At 40.5% G+C, this 20,598-nt stretch overlaps 1 protein-coding gene across 6 annotated transcripts in view; it reads left to right on the top strand.

Annotated features, from left to right (window-relative positions):
* The window catches only part of LOC126176793 (mitochondrial enolase superfamily member 1-like), a 115,729-nt gene that overhangs the window by 20,790 nt on the left and 74,341 nt on the right, over nt 1-20,598 (top strand). For all 6 annotated transcript variants that reach the window (XM_049923970.1, XM_049923969.1, XM_049923968.1 and 3 more), the window contains exons 4-6: nt 7,583-7,698; nt 9,564-9,718; nt 16,968-17,086. In XM_049923970.1, the coding sequence (XP_049779927.1) occupies nt 7,583-7,698; nt 9,564-9,718; nt 16,968-17,086 (390 nt within the window). The remainder of the gene's footprint in view (nt 1-7,582; nt 7,699-9,563; nt 9,719-16,967; nt 17,087-20,598) is intronic.

Here is a 20,598-nt window from a genome sequence, read left to right as displayed (position 1 = left end):
TGTTCGCCCAGCACTACCTGATGGAGATAGTGTCTTTATAATAACATGCACGGGCTTCTGGGTCCTCAGTTGTAATATGTTCAAGATGTGTAACTACCTTCATTGTATTCTTGTTGTCACTCTGTGACTCAATAAATTGTACCTCTTTTACAGTTGTGTCTTTCCTTGTGTTTCTAGTTAGAGCAATAGCGACAATAGCGACTATATTCAGTGGAAGAAAAGAAGTTGCATATGAGGTGGATGTGCAATCCAACATTCCAGTGGATAAATTGAAAGCCATCAATCATAAAATCTTTACAGACTCCATGTTTAACAGGGCCATGATTTCGATATAATCACAAAATTAACTTCACAATTTTTAAACAGAATGGTCACTCAGTGATCCACCTCATCTACAGCTCTTTTTCTTCCTGTGAAGTTGGTTGCTATGATCCAAACTGGTAGAAAATGATGTGTACATATGGTGGCAAACATACAATTTTTCTATCACAATGAGAGATGGGTAGAACTTGCTGAACTGAGATTCTTGATTAGTTTATCTGTGTGTTGAATCCATTTTAACTTCTTATCCAACTAATCAAAAAGGAATTTTTTCTAATTTAATATAACAGGGTGCTTCATTTAGTGTATGGCCATTAATGTCTGCTTCTGGTATTAGCAGATCATTTTTGGTTGTCTGAAATTGCCTAACTGAATCTTTGTGATGCTGTAAGCATAGTAAAAGAAAGAGACAAGTACATTTTGCATGAAGAATTAACTATGACATTGATTTTTGTGAGATGGGTGCTGCATGTGTTGATGCTGATTAAAGGCAAACATGGAAATGAATGCATGGACTACTTTAAAATGAATCCCTGTCATTAATTATGCTGATTTATTATTGTGGGCAAGAAATTGGTGGCCTGCTTGTCACCAGAAATGAAACAGCAATCAAAGAAAAGGTTGGATTCTGGCAGCTAAGCATTGGAACAGGAGGAACTGAACTCATCTTTGAGAAATGTTATATTCATAGTTTTTGGAAATGCAAAAGGGATTCCTTTTATCCATTAGTTAGCAAAGGATGAAACTGTAACTGACAAATACTTTGGAAACTTTTGGAGCAACTGGACGAGAAACATACAAGGATGAGAAAAAACCAAATGAATAGCTAAAGAAAAAACATCTTTTGTCTGGACAATGCACTTCTGCGTAAGTTTTTTGACGGTTTGTTAACTGAGAAATTTAAAGAGCAAATTGTTGCAACATGCACCCTATCCACTACAGTTGGCAATGTCTCACTTACACCCATTCTCACATGTAAAAAAATTTGTGCTGGTAAACATTTTCAGTCCAACTGAGAGGTCATGGCACATATTTTGTAGCTCTCACACACGTCATGGATGAAAATATACTGGGAAAAATCGTGGGCAAAATGTATTGACCCCAGAGAGAACTACCTCAAAAAGTGCATTTTGATGTAAAAGTAGTCTGTTTCTGCCAGGTCAAGATCTCCTCTTCTTGTCCTTACACAATTTTATATTTTCTGTCCTCTCTGATTCTATATTGGACATAATTTTACTGACAGGTATTTGTAGCTAGTAGACTCTTAATATATTCCTGTAGCTTTCTATCGATAATATTCTTTCAGTGTCTCAAAACATTTCAGATTTTCCCATTATTTTTCTGTCTTCACTTTTACCCTTTGAATCTTTTTGTAATCCTCACATTAACCTGTTTACAGTACCAATTAGTGTGACTTAGTGTAAAACAATAAACCAACAACTTGGCGGAGTCACATCCAAATTCTGTGTCTGATTGTTGTTCTTTATTATCTCTCCATAATGATACAAATAAATTCTCGTATGTTTTCGTCAACAGCTTTAGAGTAATTTCTTTCTCTCACCCTGGTCAAAGCAGGATGCTTGATGACTTGTCAAAACACGTAAATATGTGAAGCATATGCTCTTATCTTATTGTTATTAAGCCACAGTGTACTTACTATTCCAGATGGGAATATTAAATATGTTGCATGGAGTTGTATAGTTGTTTTAGTTACCCCAAAACATCATGATTGTTATTAAGCCACAGTGTACTTACTATTCCAGGTGAGAATATTAGGTATGTTGCATGGAGTTGTGTAGTTGTTTTAGTTACCCCAAAACATCATGATATAAATTCAGCTTGTATGATAATTCATTTCATTATTAGATAAATCCATCAGAATAGTGTAAAAACTGTTCACAGGACTCAGATCATACGAATTTCTCTCTCTCCTTCTCCCTCCTCCCGTCCTTCTTGTGAAATTCATTGTCTGAGTGTCTTTCTAGTTGCTGCTACTTGCCTGGTTAGCGTTTCAAGTGTCTCTACCGTACTGTCTCATGTAGGTGACTGATGTGTGGCTAAGTTGCTTAGTACAGGAGCACTATAAGTCCCTGCCTGATGATCTGCAGGCAGTTTAATTTGTTTACTTGCCAACCTGCATTTTACAACCAGTGCATCATATGGTATTTTTAGATTGGACCTCCAGAAATAAACATGATGAACAACTGCATTCAAGAACAATGTTAATTTCTTCAAGGAACTCAAGCCAAAGAAATACACACAAAGAAGATGGGAGCAGAAAACAGACAGATAGGCAGACTGTTTACATTATTGATGTATCTTCAGTCATGACACATACGATTTTAGAGATTCCACATCCATACTGTTCACGGGCCTGGCATGATCTGGTGAGCCGCCAACGAAATGGTATTATTTAAGCAATCACAAACGAGTGCTCGGCCTATTCTGTAACTTGTATTACTGTTGTCCATTTAATGTTCAGTGCCATGCACAATCTGTACTTCAGTGTCCCTAACATTAGCTCTATAAAGTATTATGTTCCATAAATCGTGTTTGTTCTTACCATAAGAAACTTGGTTACGTTTTCTTCATGGGTTTGTTTCAATGCTAATCACTTGACAAACATCTCGATGGAAGAAATACTCCAACATATCATTGCCCAGCAGCAAGCTTTTGCAGAACAACAGTAGGCTCTTACCACTGCTCTCACTCAAGTGGCATTTGTGTGTTCACGGTAGATTGCTCTTTCGCTAGTGCAACCGCCACCATTTCCAGCATATGACGAATCTGCTGAAGATTGGGACTCTTACCAGACATGGTTATGCCAACATTTCCCAGTTTTTCATATGGGCAATGTAAACCTGTGTAGGGCTTTCTTTCTTTCCTGGCTTTCACCACACATGTATCAGTTGTTGTGCCAACTTCCAGCTTTGAAGGAACTGGCCAGCTTATCATTTGATAAAATGTGCAAGCTCTTCTCAATCTATTACTGTGACTGAGAACATGTTATATGTAGAATTTTACTATAGTTGGAAATGCCCAAACCTATCTTACAAAGCCTGAGCTGCAGAATTACATGGGTTGAGCCATCATTGTAAATTTGTCACTAGCACCCACCGTGAATCTTACGCTGATCATGCGGTGCATGATGTTATCATTCGTCTGGCCCCAGATAGGGAAGTCCACAAAAAAGCTGCATCAGGCCATGTTACAACAGCGACCATGTGCCCCCTCCCCCCTTCTGTCTTACCAATACTGCTTCATCCAACGTGAGTGTGCTGCATGCCCTAAGCATTGGGCTGTTTGCAGCACGTGTCAAAAGAAAGGCCACATTGCATCAGTGTGCAATTCCTCTTCAAACGTAATGGATACAGTATTACTGATGGCCATCAACTGTGTCTCTACAATGCCTGCCTCCCTGAACAAATTGTTATTTACTTGCGTGTGTTTAATAAACAGCTAAAAGTGCAAGTGGACACAGGAGCTGCAATGACTTTAGTTAATGCACAAACATACATGGACTTGGGGTTTCCACTCATCTCACAGGTTTCACAGAAGTTGGTTAGCTACAATAAACAGCAGACTCTAAACCTAGGTCAGTTTTCCAATCTTACAAATCTGTTGTTTGCCCTCTCACCTTCCTTGCTGTGGATCATTCCCATACCACAGACCTGTCTGTGGTAGATGCATTTAATGCTTTTGGTTTCTCCATTGCTGATGAGGTAAATTTAGAGTCAGATCAAGTTCTGTATCAGCAACTAAAGGCCCTCTGCTCTGAGTTTTCATCACTATTTTGCCCTGGGCTTGGTTGTACTACCGATTTTCAGTTCACATTACCATGAAAGATTCCACCCGCCCTTGTTAGTTCAGGTGCAACAGGTGCCTGTCGCCTTGCACGACTCTGTCAAGGCCGAATTAGACCATTTGATGTCTCTCAATGTCATTTTGCCAATTTCTTCCAGTGGCCGGGCTACATCACTGGTCATTGTTATGAAGCTGACGGGTAAGTTTTGCCTCTGCAGTGACTTCCGTCTCATGATTAATGCACAGTCCATGACAGATATGTACCCTTTGCCCCACTCTTACAAGTTTCTTGCAAAATTAGCAGGCAGCCACTACTTTCCCAAGATTGATTTGTCAGAAGTGTACCTCCAGATCCCCTCAAATGAGGCCAGTAGGCCACTGTCAATACACCTTTCGGCCTATAGCAATATCAACACTGTGTGCCCGCAATTTTTCAATGATTTTTAGAACAGCTGGCAGCCTCTGTGCCTGGCTGCATCAGTTATCTTGATGACAGCACTCTTTCAGGTGCTTCCATTGAAGACCACCTTAGAAATGTCCAGTTGTCATTTTCTGTTTTGCAGTCTGCGGGACTTACGTGCAATATTCCCAAATCTCAATTTTTTCAGCTGTCAATTGATTATTTAGCTTTTGAGGTTTCTCACACAAGGGTCAAGCCATTGCATCACTATGTTGATACAATTGTGACTTTGCCATGGCCGACTTCGTTAAGGAACTGCAGGTGTTTCTAGATAAAGTTGCATCCTACCATATGTTTTTGCCAGATGCAGCCATTGACTGCTCTTTTTAACCCTTTGGCTTCTATGTCAGACAAGACAGTGCATCATTTGTAGTGCTGGGCTCTCTTTCTCTCCCATTATAATTATCAGATCCATTACTGGCCAATGGCTCAAAAAGCCAATACTGATGCCTTATCTTGCCTTCCATCTGGGTCGGACCTGCCATTCGATCATGATGGGTTGCTTTCTTCCTATTTAGATATTGAGAACCAGAATGCAGTCAAAGGTTTCCCCATCACTAATGGCATGGTAGTACTTAGTCATGTCCTCTCTTTTGTGCAGCACAGTTGGCCGAAAAAGCCGGGCCATGCCTCGCATAATTACTTCTCCCTGCAGCACTGTCTTTCTGTGTTTGACAGGGATCTTTTGTTAGCTACAGAGAATGCTGCTTCACGGGTTGTGATTCCTGCTTCCTTATGCTGTAATGTACTGCAGCTTCTACGTGTTGGTCACTGGGGGACCTCTCACACCTAAACTTTGGCCCGCCAGCATGTGTATTGGCTGGGCGTAGATAGGGACATTATGTGGCTTATTGCTGTTTGCACTCACGGTGTTCAGCAACAGGCTGTCCTGCAGGCATCTTTTTCCCCCTGACCAACCCAACAGCACCCATGGGAGAATCTACATGTTGATTTTGCTGGGCCCTTCGTACATCAGTAGGCTCACTGTAGTGGCCTATTCCAAGTTTCCCTATGTGGCACTTTGTCCATCTATGTCTGTGGTGTTTCGGCCTTGTTTAAGATTTTTGTAATTGAGGGACTTCCATGTACTGTAGTTACCAATAATGGCTTCCAGTTTGTTTCTTGAGAATTTGCATCTTGTTGACAATTTAGTGGCGTTCGCCATCTCACAGCTCCCTCATTTCATTGTCAGTCCAATGGTGAGGACAAACATGTGGTTTGGATGTTTAAAATTCAAATGCGGACTTATATCTCCGGCTGGTCCCCTGAAGCTGCTGTAGATCGTTTTTTGAGTTCATACTGTTTCACTCTGGTGGGGGCAAGAGCCTGGCCAAGCTGCTCCATGGATGCCAACCACAGACCCTCCTTCACCTGCTGCATCTGACGCCGCATCTGCCGACCTCAAGGCCTCCACATTGGTTCCGGCTGGGTGTGCCTGTCTGGGCTCACGGTTTCGGCCACCGACTGAACTGGGTTCCTGCCATCATCAAGCATCACGGGACCAGCATCTGTGCATTGTCCATACTGCTGATGGTCACTTGGAACAGCTGCGGTCGTGCATGGCAGGGTCTGTTCCAGAGGGCCCACCATCCCCCCCACCCCCACTGCGCTGCTGATGACTATCCCTATGTCATAGACAGTTCAGTTCGCACAGCAGCAGGCGTCGCTGCATAGCATATTGCTGTCTGGGGTTCCTGCCTGCACCCCTGCTCCTTGACTACCGCTGCCAATGCAGCCTCCACGGCACCTGATGCCACAGCTGCCACCTTCATTGCTGGGTCCTGCGTGGCTGTTGTCTCCGATGCCCCCACTGATGCCTCCAGAACCTCTTGTTGACCTTGAAAAGGATGTCGCGATGGAGATGCCATCCCTGTTCCTGTCCTGTGGCCTCTCACAAGAGGAGAAATGGCATACCAAACTGCCCCCTCATCACTTCCAACCCTAATCACTGGTGCGTGCTCGCCACATGCTGCAGCAGCTGCCATCATGGGGTGATGAAATGGATGTCAGCGCTGCCAGTGGTGTTCTTCGTGGCTCATAATCACAGTGCCTTGTGAGATCATTGCTTTTTCCATAGTATCAGTTATTTTTTGGTACTAGTGCTTTTCCAGTACCATGCTTCTTTGGTACCATTGACTTTTTTCTGTACCCTGCATTTTTTTTCAGTACCATGTACTTTTCTGTGCCTAGTGTTTTTATGTATGTATGTGGTTTTCCAACTGTCTAGAAGGGACAAGTGATGTACCTTCACTCATGACACAAACAATTTCAGAGATTGCACATCCATACAGTTCACAGGCCCGCTTACAGAGGCCCCCTGGGTTGGCTTCCAGACGCGATCTGGTGGGCCGTCAAGGAAACAGTATTATTTAAGCAATCACAAATGAATGCTCGGCATACTCTGTAACCTGTATTACTGTTGTCCATTCAGTGTATTCAGTGCTACATGCCACCTGTACTTCATTGTTTCGTAATTGGCTCTATAAAGTACTATGTTCCATAAATCATGTTTGTTCTTGTCATAACAGTTATAAACAGAATACTGTCCTCAAGTGAGATTTAAGTAACATGGTTAACTTAGATGTGATTTTATTTAAATAAAATACTGTGCTTTAAAGTTTATACTTGAGAAAGTCTAATGTCTACACTTCAGCTCCTAGCCTCCTCAGTGCTGACAGCTACTTTACTAGTTTTATTTATTTTAAGAATTTTCATGCATTATTCTCCTCTTTCTATTAGACCAGTGGTTAACGTTATCTGCAAAATAAGTGATGAAATCTGATGTTTTGTAAAAGAAAATTCCTTCATTTGAAACTAATAATAAAAGCTATGGGAGATACTTTTGTTCTTTCCCATCTTTCCCACCTGCAGAAATTAATCAGTGACAAAAATTGGAATATCAAAATTTTCTCTTCATTGTGTTTGTAAGTCTGGTGCAGATTCCATGATTGATGAATGGGATATCATCTTACAGATGTAATTTTTTTTTGTTTTTAGTGGTGCAAGCAGTTAAGTCCTTGTCTTACCTCGTGGTAGGCCAAGATGCAGGTGACATTTTCAAGGACTTTGGCAGCTTTTGGAGAAAGCTTACAAGTGAATCACAACTAAGATGGGTAAGAATATCATTGAAAAACAATTTTATCACTAGAGTGAAAAGTTGCTTTCTGTAAAAAATGTGCCAGCTGATTTCAATTTTTTTTTGTAATTCATACAAGAAACAAATATGAACATAATATTAAACAAAAGTGAACCAAATCACGAGTTAAAAATATTGTACTCACACTTTTCCTTTGATTATCCTGTCTTGTGGTTATGGCTCTCTCTTCAGATATGACAGCACTAAAACCCTATGTTCGGCAGAGAAATAAAATTGTCTCTGCATTAAAATTGTGTTTTAGATGTAGTTGAAAAGGATAGTATTATGTTAACTCATAAATTTAATATTATATTGGAAAGTCCTGTGCGGAGTATAAATAATGTAAGGAGTAAAAGATAACTAATCACTATAGTTGAGGCCTTATTGGTTGACAGACACATAAACGAGATTGAAAAATTTGCTGAGCTTCTGAGCAGTGTTCTTCTCCAGAGTTAACCGATACAAAGTTCCGATATTCACACACACATTGCTTCAATGTCCCAGCCAACTACATTGTTCTGAAACTGTACTGCTGAGACAGTGTAACTGAGCATGTATTTGTGTGTTTTGTATATTTGTATTAGTTGTCTCTGAAGAAGAACACTGCCTGAAAACTCAGCAACAGTTTCAATCTTACTTATGTGCTTTTTAACTGTGCAATGCTTCAACTATATGGTGAGTAGTCACCTCTATTCCTTCCATTATTTGTAACCCACAACTCTGTTTCCTGGAAGAACATGTGATGTTTTAAGTCATTCTCAGGTCATTGTCATTTCATGCCAGTGCACCTAGATAGATAATACACGTAGAAAAGTTTACTATTTTCTCTTAGTATGATGTATGGCACTTTCAATTGTCATAAAGCAGCGTATAGGAAAAGATTACTATTTATGTAACTGATCCAGCAATAGTAGGACTTAATATTATAAAAACAAATATTTAGCTTAACATTATGTATGAGGCATGTATACCATCACTGTTCCATGTCCATTAAGATCCTCTATCTTGATGAGAACTGTGGAATACAGTGATTGAATGATGTCAAATGAGTTAGCGTATAAATAAAATATCATCAAAATTCAGACTCACAGAATTTCTTAACTATTCTTAAGGATACAAAGGCAAAATTAGAGAAAAAAGGCAGAATATCAACATAACAGTAAAATAGTATTAAAATACTAGGTACAAAAGAAATTTAAATCTTGAGCTTCTGAATGTCTCTCTGTCTCTTTTCTAATGTGGTTATGGTAGTAAGCCCTTTAGTGTGGCATTTCATTTTTAATTTTGATAATTTGGTTCCATCCTGTGTAGAAATGAGCCACACAAAATTGGAACTTGGTAGGAAATGCAGAAGGGGTGCTCATGAGCTTTCAAAATTGGGAAGTCTAGAAAAAAGAAACCATCAATTCAGCAATTTGTAAAATATCCAACTGCATGGTAGATTAATTGATTAAGCAGTACAAGCAGTCTGTTTCACTTTTACCATCTTAAGTGGTTGCATTCTCATTTCACAGAATCTTTGGTACGGTAACTTGACAGGCTGAGAAAGAGAGAGGGGTGGTGGTGGGGGAGGCAAGCCATTTATTTTGACTCAGCCCACATCCCTCCAGTCATCTTCATTTTTGAGAGAATGCAGCTATAATAGCAAATACAACATCTTTGTCTTCCATTCACTTACATGAGAAAATGTATTTAATCAGATTTTAGTTACAAGAAATAATTGAAAGCCAAATTACACATGTTAAACAATTGTTTTGCAGGTGTTGGGTGGAATAAGTTAATTATGTGTCAGTGTACAATAATAGTTGTTATTTCTGTGCTGTTATTTCTGTGTTACCACAGGTGGGTCCCGAGAAGGGAGTAATTCATCTGGCAACAGCTGCAATAGTCAATGCCTTGTGGGATTTGTGGGCTACAGCAGAACATAAACCTCTATGGAAATTGCTGGTTGACATGGATCCAGAAACTCTTGTATCCACCATTGACTTCAGATATATGTAAGTATAAAAACGTATTTGACACTAGTCTAAAATATTCTACACTTGACAGTAGATATCGCTGTTGATAAAGCAAATGCACAACTATTGAAGTATTTATTTGAGAAATGAACCATCCAAATATATGTTTTTGAATGTTAGATGGTTTTGACCTGTGCTGTTAGTAGAGGATGTACACTGTTCCTGTTGCCTGATATCCTTTATTAATTATTTCATTGGTTCAGTCAGAGATACCAAAATGAAATTTTTGATTATGATTCACAGGAATGATGATATTAGCTGCTAGTGGACATTGAAATACATCAATGGGGAAGTTGAAAATTTCTGGCAGACTGGGGCCTGAATGTGGATTTTCCCATTTCTCATGAACAGTTAACTTATCCACCTCTGCCATCCGGACATCGTCCCTTACTGACTCAAATTTCCAACTTATCTACACATGACTGATGTAGTGCTCCTATCCATTACTCTTGTTACTCGCGGCAATTTGCTGATTCCCATAAGAGTTCAAGTGTGTTTGTGCATCTGCACTGAAGGGATTATTGGGCCATTTTTCTTTCTTTTTTTTTTTTTTAAGTGTGGAGCCCCTCCACGCCTACACCAACATGGTGACCATCACAAAAGTTCTACTGTCACCTCTGTATATGTTAGTTACTAATCGAGGACTTCATGGCATGTGGGCCGGTGATGCTATCTGTACATGTGGGTAGGATTACCCACAAATATGGTCACATCAAGGAGATAAATAGTGGACAAAATGTGAACAAAGGGTAGGGTTTCGAGGACAGAAGGAAAAAAGTGCCAAAGCAACCACCAAGGGAAAAAAAAGTCCCTACGATACTCTGGTCGGGTAGTAAGAGCAGTACCAGTTTTCTTGTCATCTGTGACAGATCATGCAAAGGTGAGGTTTTGTTAGTTTTGGATATCATGTGAGTCCTATTGAGGAGGGGTACTGCTGGGCTAGGCACATGTGAGTTTCCTGGGCCAGCTGTAGTGTCTGTACCTGTAACAAGCCAAGGTCGTTATACAGGCAGTATATTGGTCATAAATTGATCACACTGTGTAAGGATTTTGGTTGGGTTTGTTTGCATTTTAGTGTGCAGTACAACTTCCCTGCATTGCCAGTTGCTCAGCTGGTTTACAGCTGTCACTGATAGTTAGTTTTGCTATGCTGCAGGGTTCATCTACATCTACATCTACATCTACATGACTACTCTGCAATTCACATTTAAGTGCTTGGCAGAGGGTTAATCAAACCACAATCATACTATCTCTCTACCATTCCACTCTCGAACAGTGCGCGGGAAAAACGAACACCTAAACCTTTCTGTTCGAGCTCTGATTTCTCTTATTTTATTTTGATGATCATTCCTACCTATGTAGGTTTGGCTCAACAAAATATTTTCGCATTTGAAAGAGAAAGTTGGTGACTGAAATTTCGTAAATAGATCTCGCCGCGACGAAAAACGTCTTTGCTTTAATGACTTCCATCCCAACTCGAGTATCATATCTGCCACACTCTCTCCCCTATTACGTGATAATACAAATCGAGCTGCCCTTTTTGCACCCTTTCGATGTCCTCCGTCAATCCCACCTGGTAAGGATCCCACACCGCGCAGTAATATTCTAACAGAGGACGAATGAGTGTAGTGTAAGCTGTCTCTTTAGCGGACTTGTTGCATCTTCTAAGTGTCCTGCCAATGAAACGCAACCTTTGGCTCGCCTTCCCCACAATATTATCTATGTGGTCTTTCCAACTGAAGTTGTTCGTGATTTTAACACCCAGGTACTTAGTTGAATTGACAGCCTTGAGAATTGTACTATTTATCGAGTAATCCAAATCCAATGGATTTCTTTTGGAACTCATGTGGATCACCTCACACTTTTCGTTACTTAGCGTCAACTGCCACCTGCCACACCATACAGCAATCTTTTCTAAATCGCTTTGCAACTGATACTGGTCTTCGGATGACCTTACCAGACGGTAAATTACAGCAACTGCGAACAACCTAAGAGAATGCTCAGATTGTCACCCAGGTCATTTATATAGATCAGGAACAGCAGAGGTCCCAGGACGCTGCCCTGGGGAACACCTGATATCGCTTCAGTTTTACTTGATGATTTGCCGTTTATTATTACGAACTGCGACCTTCCTGACAGGAAATCATGAATCCAGTCGCACAACTGAGACGATACCTCATAGGCCCGCAGCTTGATTAGAAGTCGCTTGTGAACGGTGTCAAAAGGTTTCCGGAAATCCAGAAATACGGAATCAACCTGAGATACCCTGTCGATAGCGGCCACTACTTCGTGCGAATAAAGAGCTAGCTACGTTGCACAAGAACGATGTTTTCTGAAACCATGCTGATTACATATCAATAGATCGTTCCCTTCGAGGTGATTCATAATGTTTGAATACAGTATATGCTCCAAAACCCTACTGCAAACCGATGTCAATGATATAGGTCTGTAGTTCGATGGATTACTCCTACCACCCTTCTTAAACACTGGTGCGACCTGCGCAATTTTCCAATCTGTAGGTACAGATCTATCAGTGAGCGAGCGGTTGTATATGATTGCTAAGTAGGGAGCTATTGTATCAGCGTAATCTGAAAGGAACCTAATCGGTATACAATCTGGACCTGAAGACTTGCCCGTATCGAGCGATTTGAGTTGCTTTGCAACCCCTAAGGTATTGACCAGTGTTCGCCACGTCTGTGTGTTGCTGCTATCCATAGGTAGTTAATTGTCCCTAACTAGGAGTGTTTTTGGACTGTTATGTTTCCACCTATGGTTGTGATCATAGTTTCCCATGTTAAGGATGAAAGGTTTGTTCGAATTCTCACTTTCCTGTACCGTCATGTGGCAATTTTTTCGAATACCTCTGTGAGAGTCTCACGGCAGTATTCTCTGTGAAGGTCTGTGGTGCGCGTGTGTCATGGTGCGTCGCTTATGATACATAGCACTTTGTTTTGTATGATCTGCAAGTGGAGCAGACATGTTGGAGCTGCATATTGCCAGACTAGAGCTGCATACGTCATCAGTGGTCTAATTAGTGTTGTGTTCTGCAGCTCGTGGTCTTGTGGTAGCATTCTTGCTTCCCATGCACGAGGTCTCGGGTTCGATTCCCTGTGGGGTAAGGGATTTTCCCTGCCTCAAGATGACTGGGTGTTGTGTCGTCTTCATCATCATCATCATTCATCCCCATTACAGTCAGAGGAAGGCAATGGCAAACCACCTCCGCTAGGACCTTGCCTAGTGGGCGGTACGGGTGTTCCACATCGTCCCGTACGCTCCTCGGAGTATGGTACCTCATCATCATCATCATCACATCATCATCATATCATCATCATGACATGGACCTCGACACTCTCCTATACAGTGTGCTTTGCCTGTTGAGCATTGAGTAAAGCTGTTTGAGCCTCACATTAGCTCGGTTAGTCAACATAATCAGTGTGGTTCCCCCTTGTAAATTTCTGGGCCAACCAGCCATCTCATTCTAGTTATGTACAGAGGCACAAACACGCTCAAACTCTTACAGGAATTGGCAAATTGCTGTGAATAATGAGGATAATGGGCAGGGCACTGTGTCGGCAGTGTGTGGATAAGTTGGAAATTTGAGTTGGTCAGGGACTATGTCCAGACGGTCGAGACAACCGCTCACAAGAAACAGAAAAATCTGGGTTCGATTTCTAGTCCAGCACAAATTTTCAACTTTCCCTATTGATGTTTTTCAGTGCCCACTAGTAGCTAATGTCATTATTTCCTTTGGATAATAATCATATAAGGCTGCAGGATCACGCAAGGTGTCTGTTTCATCACTTCAAATGTGGTGAATTATTTTTCGAAGTGGAGTACTGTACACAAGGTGTCCCTCAAGGCTCCATTTTGTGGCCAATCTTATTTCTATTATATGTAAATGACTTATCCACAAATATCAATTCCCCATCAGTTCTTTTTGCAGATGATACTTCTGTTTTAATTGAAGATGGCGATGCAGAAAAAATTCCAAGCTTCATTGTGAGTACACTGGATACCCTAGAAAAGTGGTTCCAATTAAATGGGTTGAAACTGAACATTGCAAATACCCATATGGTACATTTCCAACCCAAACACTCAAAATGTGCAGAGCTTAAAATACAATGCAGTAATCAACCTGTGGAAGAAGTTGACACTGTCAAATTCCTGGGACTAAATGTGGACAAGAACTTGAACTGGAACACACATATTGACTCCTTATCAAATAAACTAAGCAGTTTTGCATTTGCAATGCAGATACTTGCAAATTCTACCGACATGAGTACATAAAAAATAGCATATCATAGTCATTTTGAATCAGTCATTAGGTATGGTATAATTTTCTGGGGGAGTTCAAGTAGAGTATCTCGTATACTGAAAATTCAGAAAAAAATTATCAGATACATGTGTACTGCCCAGGAAACAGAATCTTGTCGTCCATTATTTCGACAACTGCAAATCCTAACTGTACCCTCCATATACGTTTATGAAATTATTATCTTCCTACACAGCAGAAAAATTATTTGAGGAACATCATTTTAACCACGCATACAACACAAGAAATAAAAATAATTTTATGCTTCTCACACACAAATTGAAATTATATTAATGGGCTCCACAGTATAGGAAAATGACAACATATAACAAATTAATGGGCAAAAGTAAATTTAATGTTAAGCCAGAGATCCTAAAAATAAGGCTACATCATATTCTGGGGGAGAAATGCTACTATTTGATAGAAAAATTTTTAGAGGATGACTTGATAATTTGAGCTAGGGTAATTTAGTGTAACAGTTTTAGATGCTGTTTTATTTATTGTTATTAACAGTGCCTTTTGTGTATATAAAACAAAATTGTATTATTATTATGCTGCTGTATGTAACATCAGCTTTCTACGTTTACAGTAAATTTTACCAAACTTTTGATGTGTCTCCTGTACCTGAATCAAATGATTTTGATCATGTATGTTACAAGACTAATAAACCACTCACAATTCTGTTCGACATGTCCAAAAAACAGACACCATATATACAGGGTGGTCCACTGATCATGACCAGGCCAAATATCTCACGAAATAAGCGTCAAACGAAAAAACTACAAAGAACGAAACTTGTCTAGCTTGAAGGGGGAAACCAGATGGCGCTATGGTTGGCCCGCTAGATGGTACTGACATAGGTCAAACGGATATCAACTGCGTTTTTTAAAATTGGAACCTCCATTTTTTATTACATATTCATGTAGTATGTAAAGAAATATGAATGTTAGTTTGTGATAGATAGCACTGTAATAGTCACAAACATATGGCTCTCAATTTTAGATGAACATTTGGTAACAGGTAGGTTTTTTAAATTAAAATACAGAATGTAGGTACGTTTTAACATTTTATTTCGGTTGTTCCAATGTGATACAAGTACCTTTGTGAACTTATCATTTCTAAGAATGCATGCTGTTACAGCATGATTACCTGTAAATACCACATTAATGCAATAAATTCTCAAAATGATGTCCGTTAATCTCAATGCATTTGGCAATACGTGTAACGACATTCCTCTCAACAGCAAGTAGTTCACCTTCCGTAATGTTCGCACATGCATTGACAGTGTGCTGACAGCATTGTCGGTGGATCACGATAGCAAATATCCTTCAACTTTCCCGACAGAAAGAAATCCGGGGACGTCAGATCCGGTGAACGTGTGGGCCACGGTATGGTGCTCGACGACCAATCCACCTGTCACGAAAGGAAGTACATCGCCATTCTGTCATGCAGTGAAACATCTTGTAGTAACATCGGTAGAACATTACGTAGGAAATCAGCATACATTGCACCATTTAGATTGTCATAGATAAAATGGGGGCCAATTATCCTTCCTCCCATAATGCTGCACCATACATTAACCCACCAAGGTCGCTGATGTTCCACTTGTTGCATACATAGTGGATTTTCCGTTGCCCAATAGTGCATATTATGCCGGTTTACATTACCACTGTTGGTGAATGACGCTTCGTCGCTAAATAAAATGCATGCAAAAAATCTGTCAGCGTCCCGTTATTTCTCTTGTACCCACTGGCAGAACTGTACATGATGTTCAAAGTCATCACCATGCAATTCCTGGTGCATAGAAATACGGTACGGGTGCAATCGATGTTGATACAGCATTCTCAACACTGACGTTTTTGAGAATTCCAATTCTCACGCAATTTGTCTGCTACTGAAGTGCGGATTAGCCGCGACAGCAGCTAAAACACCTACTTGGGCATCATCATTTGTTGCAGGTCGTGGTTGACGTTTCACATGTTGCTCAACACTTCCTGTTCCCTTAAATAACGTAACTATCCGGCGAACGGTCCGACACTTGGATGATGTCGTCCAGGATACCGAGCAGCATACATAGCACACGCCCGTTGGGCATTTTGATCACAATAGCCATATGTCAACACGATATCGACCTTTTCCGCAATTGGTAAATGGTCCATTTTAACATGGGTAATGTATCACGAAGGAACTATCGTCCGCACTGGCGGAATGTTATGTGATACCACATACTTATATGATTGTGACTATTACAGTGCCATCTGTCACAAAGAGAAAAAAGTGGTCCAACTAAAACATTCATATTTCTTTACGTACTACACGAATATGTAATAAAAAATGAGGGTTCCTATTTAGAAAAACACAGTTGATATCTGTTTGACCTATGGCAGCACCATCTAGCAGGCCAACCATAGCAATATCTGGTTTCCCCCTTCAAGCTAGACAAGTTTCGTTTTTTTGTAGTTTTTTCGTTTGATGCTTGTTTCGTGAGTTATTTGGCCCGGTCACTATCAATGGACCACCCTTATATAATGGGAGTCTAGTTATATTAAAAACTTTTATATATATATATATATATATATATATATATATATATATATATATATATATATATATATATAAAAGTTTTTAATATAACTAGACTCCCATTATATAAGATGTAACTCAGTAAAAGCACAGTGTTCAGTTTTTAGGATATACCATTCTTCATATATTTGGTATATTCATATTGTTTTGTTAATTTATAAGCATGATATTAGAGATGTTCTACAGGATTAAATGAGTTAATAAATAAATACAGCTTAAACACACTTTACTAATGATGGTAAATAGTTCACAAAGATGTTTTGTAGGCATTTTTTAAAATTATAAAATGATGTTATGTCCAAATGAATAAAAGGAACTTGCTGTCTTTTACAGATCAGATGTCATCACAAAGGAGGAGGCTATTCAGATACTAAAATCGAAGCAAGAAGGGAAAGGAGAAAGAGAAGAAGAAATGAGGACAGTAGGTTACCCCGCGTATACGACACAAGTTGGTATGCATTCACAAACATCTGAACCTTCAAGATATTTTGTGTATTGTTATTTCCTTTAATCAACATGTTGTCTTTCATTTCTTTCCTTTTATCTACTGACAAACTGATAACTATCGATTTCAATTCTTCTTGACCTTCACCTCTTATCTATATATCTGAATACTTAACCCACATATATGCTCAAATAGACATAATGTCAACAAAAATGGCTCTGAGCACTATGGGACTTAACTTCTAAGGTCATCAGTCCCCTAGAACTTAGAACTACTTAAACCTAACTAACCTAAGGACATCACACACATCCATGCCCGAGGCAGGATTCGAACCTGCGACCGTAGCGGTCGCGCGGTTCCAGACTGTAGCGCCTTTAACCGCTTGGCCACCACGGCCGGCCATAATGTCAACAGTATATGCTCTTACACATAACGCACTCAGCTACTGACAGCATAAACTTATCATCATATGCTAAATTCATGATCTAATATAACAACAAAAATAATCAATACTTGACAATATAATATACTTGGATAGATAAAGAAATTTAGCCACCAAGTGGCGGCAGGAGGACACACACATAAAAGGTTATACTTATGCAAGCTTTCAGAGTCAGTGGCACCTTCTTGTGGCAGAAGGGTTGAAGGGGAAGGAAGAGGGGTGAAGGAAAAGGACTGGAGAGATTTAGATAAGTCTCCCATCATCTACAGTTCTGGGTGACTTTTCTGAAATCTACCCCTTTTCCTAAATCTCTCAAGTTCTTTTCCTCCACCCCTCTTCCTTCCCCATCAACCCTTGTTCCGGAAGAAAAAACCAGTGGCTCCAAAAGCTTTCAGAAGTATGACCTTCTTTCATGTGTGTGTTCTCCTACCACCACTTGGTGAGTAGATTTTTTTATCTATTCAATTACTTTAAATTCATGGTCTGGCACACAGTTTCAATCAGTCACAAAATTTCAATATTGCATATACTGCACTCTGTTACTGAGTGAAAGTTTTATTCTGGCAACATAAACATAATAAATTCTTGTAATATGGTTGTGCTATATGGTTTGGTGTTTAAAGGCTGTCATTTTCCGCTTATGGCTGTACAGTCATCAACCAAATCATTATGACCACCTATGTAACAGCTGGTGTGTCCACCTTCAGCACAGATAACAGTGGCAACGCATCGTGGCATGGAAGCAGTGAGGCCCTGTTAGGTCAGTGGAGGGAGTTGTCACCACATCTGCATACACGAGTCACCTGATTCCAGTAAACTCCGGGGAGTGAGTTGATGAGCTCTGACACGACGTTCATTACATCCTAGATGTGGTTGATCGGGTTCAGATCTAGTGAGTTGGAGGGCCAGCACACGAATTGGATCTCGCCACTGTGTTCCTCAAATCACTCTGTCACACTCCTGGCCGTGTGACACGGTTCATTATCTTTTGGAAAAATGTCACTGCCGTCGGGAAACGTAATCATCATGAAGGGGTGTAGATGGTCTGCAACCAGTTTACAATACCCCTTGGCCATCACGGTGCCTTGCACGAGCTCCACTGGACCCACGGGTGCCAGCACGAATGTTTCACTTAGCATAAAACGGTTGCCACCAGCTTGTCTCTGTCCCACAGTACAGGTGTCGAAAAGCTGTTCTCCTGGAAGACAAAAGATTCGCACCTTCCCATCGGCACGATGAAGAAGGTATCGGCATTCGTCAGACAGTGCTGACAGTCGAGTGCCCTGTCATAGTTGCTGATGCCACGGTGTTAACATTGATACACGCATGGTTGTTAGGCCCATCATTCGGAGTGTTTGGTCCACTATTCACTCAGACACATTTGTGCTCCGCCCGGCGTGAAAATTTGATGTTAATTCTGCGACAGGCCACCACCTGTCCTATTTTACTGGTCTGCCCAGCATACGACGTCTGACATAGGTAATGAGGGGTGGCTGCTCAACCCCACGATGTCCGGACGTGGTTTCACCGTGTTTTGCCACATGTTGAAGACACTCACCACAGCACTCCTCAAACACCTGACAAGCCGTGCAGTTTCCGGAATGCTCGTGCCGAACTTTCGGGCAATCACTATCTGCCCTCGGTCAAACTCAGATAGATTGCGCACATTCCCCATTCTACAAATGGACAGCACGCCCACTGATACTACATGCACCGTGCACGTGTCTGACTAGCAGTCATTCCTCGCCACGTGACGCTGCTGTTGCCCGAATGGGTTTATATCGACAGTAGGTCGGTGGCCATAATGTCTACAACCTGTACTTGTACATCCATTATGTATATTCCCATACAGAGGAGACATTTTACTTGAAAGTCACTTGTCCGGTGGAAGCAGTGCCTGTGTTATTCCAAATTACGAAGGAATATTGCTTTGTAATTCAGAAAAGGCACTGCAATATTTTATATTTCCACCAACACTGGGCAAGCGACTTTCAAATAAAATGTCTCCCCTGTATGGGAATATACATAATAGATGCACAAGTGTAATTTGTAGGCACACGGTTGACAACATATGTAAGTTTGGGTCTGGCCATGAGTCATGTTCGGATAGCCAAACAGTAAGGTGACCACTTGTGAAAAGCAGGAAACACAGGTTCGAGTGCCAGTCTGGCACAAAATTTCATTGTCATCATACCATTATGCAGCTGATATTAGTCCATATTCACAGCTGCAAATACACTTGCTGAAACCCTAATGTGTAGAACAATGAGAAGTACCCTCTGCCATGCACTTCACAATGTTTGGAGAGTATAGACACACACACACACACACACACACACACACACACACACACACACACACGACCACTGTTTCTGGCAGCTGAAGCCAGACTATAAGCAGCAGCAGCAGCGCATGATGGGAGAGGCAACTGGATGGGGTAAAGTGGACTGAACAAGAAAAAGGAAGAGGAGGCTGTACCATGTGCGAATAAATTTTATGAGTGTCTGATTTTTGTGCTTGTAACTAGTGCAACTCTCATTTATATTAAAGGAGCATGCAACATAGTCACCTCAAAGAAAAGGCAAATCATAAATGGAGTGTAGCTGTCTCCACAGCCAGTCAGGTCTTTCACATTTGCTGCTCATTGTTTGTGAATATGCAAAGATTCACGTTCTTGTGGCTGAATGACATTTTTATAACCTCAATTGTGTCATCAATTGTCTTAGTGTTATTTTCATGAAACTGTTGTACTTCATACAATTTTCACCTTATTTGAGGCACCACTAAATGTGCTTATCACACACCAGCTCGAGTGAGATTACTGTTTTGAACTGTTGGTGCTATTCCTAAAGACTACATAAGACCTTACATTTGGAGACTCATTTCTGATGGTGAAAATTCGTACATGGTATATGCACCCCCGGACAACTGGAAAATTCGAGAAAAACTCAGGAAATTTTTAGACTTTTAGGAATTTTTCAATATTTTAGTTTTTAGTTAAACTTTTCTAATTTTGACTGGTAATAAAAGATAACTCTAACAAAATTACTTCAGCCCACTACTACAGAATAATAATG

The sequence above is a fragment of the Schistocerca cancellata genome, chromosome 3, assembly GCF_023864275.1.
Source record: "Schistocerca cancellata isolate TAMUIC-IGC-003103 chromosome 3, iqSchCanc2.1, whole genome shotgun sequence".
In the NCBI taxonomy this organism is placed as follows: domain Eukaryota; kingdom Metazoa; phylum Arthropoda; class Insecta; order Orthoptera; family Acrididae; genus Schistocerca; species Schistocerca cancellata.
Note: the sequence above shows the minus strand (reverse complement) of the source record. Positions and strands in the feature narration are given on the sequence as shown.